General features: G+C 53.5%; 2 protein-coding genes across 10 annotated transcripts in view; one reads left to right on the top strand and one right to left on the bottom strand.

Moving 5' to 3' along the window:
- The window catches only part of Irgq (immunity-related GTPase family, Q), a gene marked incomplete in the record, with an annotated part of 6,832 nt that extends 3,413 nt beyond the window's left edge, over positions 1-3,419 (bottom strand). The window contains 2 exon segments of one of the 2 annotated variants that reach the window (XM_013508749.1): positions 2,189-2,720; positions 3,330-3,419. In XM_013508749.1, coding sequence (XP_013364203.1) covers positions 2,189-2,718 — 530 coding nt within the window. 2 annotated transcript variants of the gene reach the window in all.
- An 11-nt stretch (positions 3,420-3,430) lies between these two features.
- Positions 3,431-7,863, top strand: Znf576 (zinc finger protein 576). Of its 8 annotated transcripts, none has more exons than XM_005412451.2 (3): positions 3,431-3,519; positions 4,165-4,264; positions 6,070-7,861. In XM_005412451.2, exons 2-3 carry the CDS (start codon positions 4,180-4,182, stop codon positions 6,495-6,497), a joined length of 513 nt encoding a protein of 170 aa, XP_005412508.1. In that variant the 5' UTR covers positions 3,431-3,519; positions 4,165-4,179; the 3' UTR covers positions 6,498-7,861. The 8 variants fall into 8 exon arrangements, with proteins under 8 accessions (XP_005412508.1, XP_005412507.1, XP_005412506.1 ...); XM_005412450.2 differs by lacking the exon at positions 3,431-3,519 and adding an exon at positions 3,520-3,666 and having other exon boundaries at positions 6,070-7,863; XM_005412449.2 differs by lacking the exon at positions 3,431-3,519 and adding an exon at positions 3,520-3,610 and having other exon boundaries at positions 6,070-7,863.
- Positions 7,864-8,108: the final 245 nt, after the last annotated feature.

Consider the following 8,108-nt stretch of genomic DNA (forward strand, 5'->3'; position numbering starts at 1 on the left):
GCTGAGCTAAATCCCCAGCCCCTTCTGTTGGTTTTAATTCAGGATCTCAAGCCATGTTCCAGGCCGGCCTTGAACTTGATATGTAGCCCATGTGACTGCTTGCGATCCTCCTGCCTCAGCTCTGAGTGCTGGCATTGTGCACTGATGGAGACCTGTGAAGGAGCTCTGAGCAGGACTTACATTAACCAATTGGTTTTCCACGTTTACTTGTGAGTCACTGGTGTCTACTGAGGCCTGCAGCGGTGGGTGAAGCCATGAGGCCTCAAAGGACAAGACCAGACCACAGCTGAGGACTTTGGCTCCAACCTCAGTTATCTAAAGAGAGGCTATAGCCGGGGATACAGCTCAGTGGCATAAGGGCATAAGTGCCTCCGGAAGGTCCTCAGTTTGATTCCCAGTACCAAAAACCAAAAAAAACAAAAACACAGGGAGGCTGTAGCTGCAGGCATCTCACTCTCAATGTGAAGGCCTTCCTGGAGACAACATAGTTCTCCTAAGTAAACTTAAGTATTACTTAGAATAATCCTTAAAGAAATCCCCAAGTCCTGCCCAGATTCCTACATTTTCTTCACTATTCCCCTCCTTTGTTGAGAGCAAATTTTTTTTTTTTTCCCCGGTACCAGGAATCAAACTCTGGACTTTGCGCTTGCCAGGCAGGCGCTTACACCATTGAGCTACATCCTTGGCCCCTCCTTTCCTTTGGTTAAAAACCTAATAAATACTGGCCACCCAGGAAAGTCTGTGTCTTAACCCAGAGAATCTCAAATATTATAAGAGTTAGACCCTCAGCCCTATAATCATTTCAGTTGTCTCATTTAGTTAAGTCTTCGTTGTCCACGTGCTTGGGAGATTGTGGGCTTGATCAGCCCGAATTAAGGGTTATTACCCCAGTAATGCACTCCACATCTAGCTTCAGAGCTTTCTGAAAAATCTCAGGGTGACGCAGGAGGAGGAAAAGGGCCAGACTCAGGAACTGGTGGTGGTGGGGTGTTAATGAAGCCAAGGGAGGGGCTTAAAGTAGCAGTCAGGCCTCAATGACCAGGTGGGTTAACCTGAGATGAGATTTCCACCAGAGCCGAAGATGGGGACCCCAGCAGACTTGGGATACGATCCTTGGGGGGACAAAACTCACCAGGAGTGAGGCTTAGAGCAAGGCTAGAACACCAAGTGTGTTGTGAGCTAAATGAATGTTGATGACTGTTTGACGTGGACCTTCAGAAGGTCCCCAAGGGTGTGCTCTCCTAAGGCTGGCCATTGGGGAGGCCTAGGAGGGGAGAAGTCTCATCTATTAGTTCTTATCAAGGAAGTGTGGCTAAGGTGACAAGGGGCAAGTGAAGCTAAGGAAAAAAGATGAGTGAACATGTAAGGGAGGCTGACCCTCTCTGAGCCTCACTTCGATGTCCATAAAATGAGACAGCTTAAAAAAAAAAAAAAAAAAAGAGGAAGGTGCCAGGCATGGTAGCACACACCATGGTAATCCCAGCACTTGGGAGGCTGAGGCAGGAGGATCGCCATGAGCTCAAGGCCAGCTTGGGCTACACAGTGAGTTTAAGGACAGCATGAATCTACATAGTGAGAGCCTGTTCAGACAAAACAAAACTTCAAAAAAAAGGCAACTAACAGTCGTGGGGTGAAGGATTTGGGGGGTAGCCAGCAAGTGGGCAAGGAAGTGAAAGGGGATTGGAGCAAAGAAGTGTGGGAGGATACCCAGAAATAGCAAGGCTCCCTGAGGGTGTGGTTTTAGGGCAATTGAGGTGTCTTCGTGTGAAATCTTTTCTAGGCCACAGACTTTCCTGAAGAGGTGAAGTCCTCCTCCAAATTTTCCTGTGGGCAGTATCTGCAGGGTAGGTCCAGGCCTCTCCTAGAATTCTTGCTAGAGAGCCAGGCTTGTGACCCCAAAAGGCTCCCAGGAAGCGAGTCCCGGGCAGCTCGTGACTTGCAATCAGCCTAAAGAATAGGAAACTGTCAAATACAGAGCCCTGGTTTGGGGTGGAGCCTCCCTGACCACAAAATCTGCTCCAACAGGCTACCCAGGCAAAGGAGCAGGGCTAAACAGCCAAAACTAGTAAAGCTGTCACCCAGCCTCAATGGGGGCAGGGTCTTGTGCACTTCAAAGAGCCTTTTAGCGGGTGGGGTCTAGGTTAAAGAGATCAGGCCTCCCCACCCTGCCTGAAACCGCATCGCTCACCTCTGCAGCGCCTCCGCCTGGCTCCGCAGCGCCGCCCTGAGGCGCTCTAGCTCCTCGCAGCCCTCGCTGCGGCGGCAGTCCGCGGGGAGCAGGAAGAGAGCCGCGGCCCCCAACCCTGCGCTGTCCAGCAGCGCCGCGGTCTGATCGCGGGCCTGGGTCTCATGCTGTGAATCACCGGGACCGAGGTTCCGCACAGCCAACAGCGGGGTCCCTCGAGCCAAGGCGGCGCGCGCTGCCTCTCCCAGCTCTGGGGCCAAGGGCTCCTCGTTTCCCTCGGGCCCGGGTAGCACCAGTACCAGCACATTGGCCTCTGCAGCCCAGGGCCCAGGCGCTGCGGGTGGGCAGCTCAACTCCCCGAGGAAGAGGCCCGGGCCCGCCGCTCTCAGGCTGGGAATCCCGGCGTCCGGCCGTCCCTCGGGGATCTCTACCGTCTCCACATCGCTGTCACACAGCGCTGCGATGAGCGCGGACTTCCCCGAGCCTGGAGGCCCCAGGAACAAGGCTGTCACGTCACCCCTCGGCGGAGGCATTGCTGGAAATAAGGGGTGGGGGAGACATGATCAGAGAGCACCCAGCTTTTTTCTTCCCCAGCCGCCCCACTCCGGACCAAGGTTTCAGTTCTCCATCCTGTCCCCTGCTTCTGAGTGTTACCCTGCAGGGCCCAGAAATCCAGTACCCAGCGCCTATCCCCGGAGGACCGGGGCGCCTATCCACCCTTTTTCGGGATGCAAGCGTTCCTCTTTCTGCTTGAACAACTCAGAAATCTGGCTTCCAATCCTTCATCCCTCCGGGACACAGGGATGGCTTTCCCCTGCCCCGCTTCCAAATCACCAACCGAAGCCGGGCGTGGTGGCGCACGCCTGTAATCCAAGCACTCGGGAGGCTGAGGCAGGAACATCTTAGCAAGTTCGAGGCCACGCTGGGTTACAAAGTGAACTCAAGCCCAGCCTGAACTGCACAGAGAGACGCTGTCTCAGAAAATAAAACAAATCACCAACCGAGCAGAAAGGACACCCTGGGAGCGCAGCTGGTGATCAGTCAGCCAAGGAGGAGCCCCGCCCTTGGGGCCCGGCCGGCGGAGGCCGAAGGCGCCAGAGCGACGGAATTTGGACTCTTAGGGAGGAGTTCGGGTGGTTCTAACCTGACGTCACTCCCTCTACGAGGAGGTGTGTCTTGGAGCGCGACTGGGGAGACCCAGTGTCCCGCGCTGTGCAGGAACCTCAAGGCACTCACGTTCTTCAACTCCTGCAGCCGCTGGCTTAGAACAATGAGGGGGCCAAGGCGCCTGCGCATCGCGAGCCCCCGCCCCCGCCCCTGCGCAGTAGGATGAGGTTTGTACGGCAAGGCTGACTCGAGACGTCATCACAATGCACTCCAGGGCAGAGAAGGTCCCTTGCTCGTTAGTCTGGGGACCAGACCCATGTGAGTTTGCTACTACCGGACAGAATCTGTGACCTCAACTTGGAGAGATTTGTCAGGTCAGAGGGTGCGGAGACCGTGGGAGGCCTTTCTCCTACTCCCTTGCTGTGATGGCGCTGTCGCGAGCGACTGACAGGCACAGCGAGAGGCAGCCCCGTGGTGTACGGAGAAAAGCGGAGGCCTGGGCGACAAGCTTCGGGAACTCGGAGCTGGAGGCAGTGCTGAGGGTAGCGGGACGCGCGGGGCTCTGGATGGAACAAGGGTCACAGGAAGAGGCATGCTACACGTGCGAGAGTAGGATGAAGGCGGGGTCAAGATTCAAGGGTCACAAGCTGTCTGGGAGTTAGTTAGGGGGAGGAGGTCATAGGTCACAGGTGAGAAGACCCTAGGCTTGGAGGAATCGCGAACCCGGGGAGGCTGATCGGCTGGGCGGGTTGAGGCTTCTCTGGTGAGGCATGAGAGTTCATAGTGTGCCGTTAGAGTCAAGGGGATTAGCCGGCCCACTAAGGCTGGTGACCGATGAGCACCTCTCTCATGCGTGTTCCTCCCTTGAGCAGAGGCTCCCTGTCTCCATGGAGGACCTGCATCCTGAAGAGACCGTGGAACAGCAAGATTCGCCCAAGGAGACGAGTCCCAGCGGCTCAGGAGGCAACCTCTGTGAGTACTGCAGGCTAGAGGAGGGTGGGTACACGAGCGATCCCGAGGGGACCTCTGTAGCATTTCACTGTCCGGACCTTCTGGGCCTTGTCTCCTAGGAAGGTGCTGCCCTGCTAGGAAGGGCAGTGCCCCTCCTCGCCCTTATGCTCAGATGCATTCACCCTCTTCTGGCCACGTAGGCTCATGTGATGCAGTTCAGAGGGGGAGGATGGCTTCCTGGAAAGGCTTGGCTTGGAGATGTGTCTAGGGAGATTTTTGGTTCCAGCAGTGCCCTAGACTTTCACTCTCCCTGGACTTCGGTTTCCCTGTCAAAAGAGGCTGCCACTATCCATCTCGCAGGGCTTCCCTGGAATTGGCTGCAGAAAAGGGGGCAGCTTGATGGGAATGAAAGTAGCCTCTTTGACTTCAATAGCAGCAGCTCCTACTGAATGCTTATTATGGGCTAGATACATTCATTCTCATACTATGAATGACTTTAACATGCATTATCTTAGTCCCCCTAAACCATGGACCCTGGGTAATTGGTACTTACTTTATGGTGAGGGAATGAGGTAAAGAGAGGTTTGGATTTTTTTTTTTTTTTTTTGTTTTTTTTTTTGATTTTTTTGAGATGAAGTTCTGTTTTGTAGTTTAGGCTGGCTTTTTTTTTTGGTATCAGGAATGGAACTCAGGACCTTGCACTTGCCAGGCAGGCACTTGTGCTGCTGAGCTATATCTCTGGCCCGAGGTTTGGAATTTTTAACAAAAACTATAAGTGTCAGTGCCTCCAGCGAGACCACTGGGAACACAACTGTCTTGAACAAGTTGAGCTTATTGCTCATTGTGACACAGACCACGGGGGGACTGCGGGTGTCTCAGGAAGAGAATATTAAGGCTTTACAGGATTTGGAATCATCTGTGGCAGTTTGAATGGGGGTTCAAACAAAGGAGGTTTTGCTTAGGATGGATGCTGCCAGGAGGCAGGGACAACTTTGGCTATTTTAGTAAAGGAGGGAGGAGACTTGGTGATGCAGACCTGTAATCCCAGCACTAGGGATCACTGATGCAGGAGGATCATTGCGAGTTCAAGACCAGCCTGGGCTACAAAGTGAGGTCAAGGCCAGCCTGAACTGCATAGTGAGACCCTGTCTCAAAAAGACAAAAAGAAAAAGAGAGAAGAAAAGTAGCTCAGTGTGATTGATGGAGCACCAGTCACTCCTGTTAGCCAAGGTAGCGGGGTGGTTGGTCACTTGTATAACTTGGACATGTCCAAGTTTTGTCTGTCACTGATGTTCTGTTAAACTGTTTATGTTCAAGAGAACACCAAGGCCTCGCTGTGTCAGGTCTGCTTCCAGAGGTCCACTGCTTTTCCTGTCTAGGTAGTAATAATTGCAGATACTGTACAACACTGCTGTGTGCACTTATATAAATTAACTCATCCCTTCCAACAACCCTTGGAGTAGGTACTGTTATCACCCCATTTTCCAGATGAGGATCCTGTCATACTTGCCTAGAAGTGGTGGAGCCTGGGGTTCAGTCCCCAGCCATATTCTCATCTAACTGCTCTGTCAGATGGCCAGACTCTCTGGGTTCCAGTCCTGGCTTCACCTTTTCATGTCCAGGCCTCATGACTGTGAGCCATTTGCCTGACCTCTTTGAGCCTCATTCTGCTCATCTATAAATTCGGCCCAATAAAGTTTTTTGCATTATCCAGCACTAGCAGTCTTGTAAGCCTAGAGCACAGACCATTGTTGGCGTGCTTCTGGGGTTTGGGAGGTCCTGGAGACTACTGCTGGCTTCCCCCGACCTCTTCTCACATCCCGCAGGCCACCTAGGGGCCCCGGAGTGCACCCACTGCCTCATCACCTTCGCCGATTCCAAGTTCCAGGAGCGTCACATGAAGCGGGAGCACCCGGCAGACTTTGTGGCCCAGAAGCTGCAAGGGGCCCTCTTCATCTGCTTCACCTGCGGCCGCTCCTACCCCTCCTCCAAGGCCCTGATCGCCCACCAGCGCAGCCACGGCCCAGGCGCCAGGCCCTGTCCGCCGGATGCACCCCCCACTGCCCAGGCTCCCTTCCCTTGTCCTGACTGTGGCAAGGCCTTCGGGCATGTGGCCTCTCTGAAGCGGCACCGCCAGGTGCACAAGGCCTGTGCCCCCGCTGGCCCGTTTGCCTGCACCGAGTGTGGGCAGGACTTCGCTCAGGAGGCAGGGCTCCATCAGCACTACATCCGGCATGCTCGGGGAGAGCTCTGAGTGTAACTGAAGCCCTCGCCGCAGTGATGGGGGTTCTGAGGGCTGCGGGACCCACACGTGACAGGAGGCACAGGCCTTCTGGGGGCCCTCGCGGGATTCACTTCCCTCCCTGGGAAGGGAAAGAGCCCTCAATAGACAGGACCCAGAAGGTTCTCATTTAGAGCTTCAGTCTTTGGAGGACACAGGGCCTTTAGAGATACAGTGAAATCAAATAATTGCAAGCTCTTTTTTTTTTAGAAAAGAAGCCAGAAAGAGAACAAGAGGGAAAATTTTTTGTTTCCTTCATTCCCAGTTAAATAACCAGCTGCAGATTATATAATCACCTGCAGTTTTTCCCAGACGGATGCCATGGGCTACACAGGAGCAAACCGCCCTGGATCTGTGCCTGAGCAGGGCGCAGGGAGGGCAGGTGCTGCTGGCTGAGTTCCAGACCTGAGCCCATGGGATGGGACAGCAAGACGGAGCGCTGGATGGACCCTGAGTCACATAGGGTTTGCCGCTTGGATCCTTGTCTTCCTCCCACTCCCTGCCAGCCTTCCCTACTCAACAATGTTTTCTACCCATGTAGAGGAGATGACATAAGCAAGCTAAAAACAAAGCATCCATATTCAAATGGATAAGCAGGGAGCTGTGGGTTTTAGTGAGAAACGCTAGAGAACATAAGGGTGTGGGGTGGAGGGAGGGCGGGGCGGAGTTGGCCTGGCCCTGTAGGGAAACTAGTTTGGTATCAAACAGAGATGCCTTCTGTTCATGTTTTGTTTGGCCAACCCTGGGAGATCTCCCATCACGATCCTATTTTTAGCTCTCTCCAAGGGCCTGACTCAGGGCTTACCTGGTCAGCGCAGCAGAAGCTACAAGCTGGAGCAGAGCAGCAGGTGTCACCCTCAGACCGGAGAGGAGACCCACCAGGCCTGTTTTATGCCCTGATGCTACCTGCTGTGCCCCTAGACACAAGGGCTCATGTCCTGCATAAAATATTCACAGGCTCTATTTGAATCAAAGAATGTTTTTTTTTAAGCCCACGGTTGTGGATGTAATGAAAACTGACAGCTGTCTCCCAATACGGTTAAGCACATGGTAGCAGGTAAAAGGACCGCATTTCCCAGACTCCCTGCAGCTAGGTATGGCCACTTTATGACTGAGCTCTGGCTGATTTCCTGGGTAGAATCCTCTACGTTTCTAACTGGAGTGCGGGCGCGGTATCCAGCCACCTTGGGCCACGAGGACAAGACCAACCCGGGGATGGCAGAGCAACAAGGTAGCAAGATCCCGGGTCTCTGGTCGGCTTCACACAGCACTTCCATACCAGCCCACTTCTACACCATTCCCTAAGAGAAATAAACCTCTCTTATTTAAGCCACCATTATTTTGGGTCTCTGTCACGTGACTCAGAACTTACAGTGTAAGGCAGGAGTCTAAACTAAATTTTAATTGGAACACATGGGTGCATTCATGTATTTTTTTGTCTGCAGCTGCTTTTATATCAGACAGCAGATCTGAGTAGTTACAACAGAGACATCACGTCCTACAAAGCCATTGGGCCAACCCTCAGTCTAACTGAAGACTCGTGCTAGCCTCCCTCTCCCCTCAGACCTCCTCTGAATCTGGAAG

The sequence above is a fragment of the Chinchilla lanigera genome, unplaced genomic scaffold (assembly GCF_000276665.1).
Source record: "Chinchilla lanigera isolate Chin_1 unplaced genomic scaffold, ChiLan1.0 scaffold00154, whole genome shotgun sequence".
NCBI classification, from domain to species: Eukaryota; Metazoa; Chordata; class Mammalia; order Rodentia; family Chinchillidae; genus Chinchilla; species Chinchilla lanigera.

Bases quoted from the DNA above. Each gene is read 5' to 3' on its own strand.
- Znf576 (XM_005412445.2), top strand. From the start codon at position 3,859: ATGGAACAAGGGTCACAGGAAGAG. The intron at 3,883-4,164 runs GCATGCTACACG...TCCCTTGAGCAG, and splicing joins AACAAGGGTCACAGGAAGAG to AGGCTCCCTGTCTCCATGGA. The intron at 4,265-6,069 runs GTGAGTACTGCA...CACATCCCGCAG, and splicing joins CGGCTCAGGAGGCAACCTCT to GCCACCTAGGGGCCCCGGAG.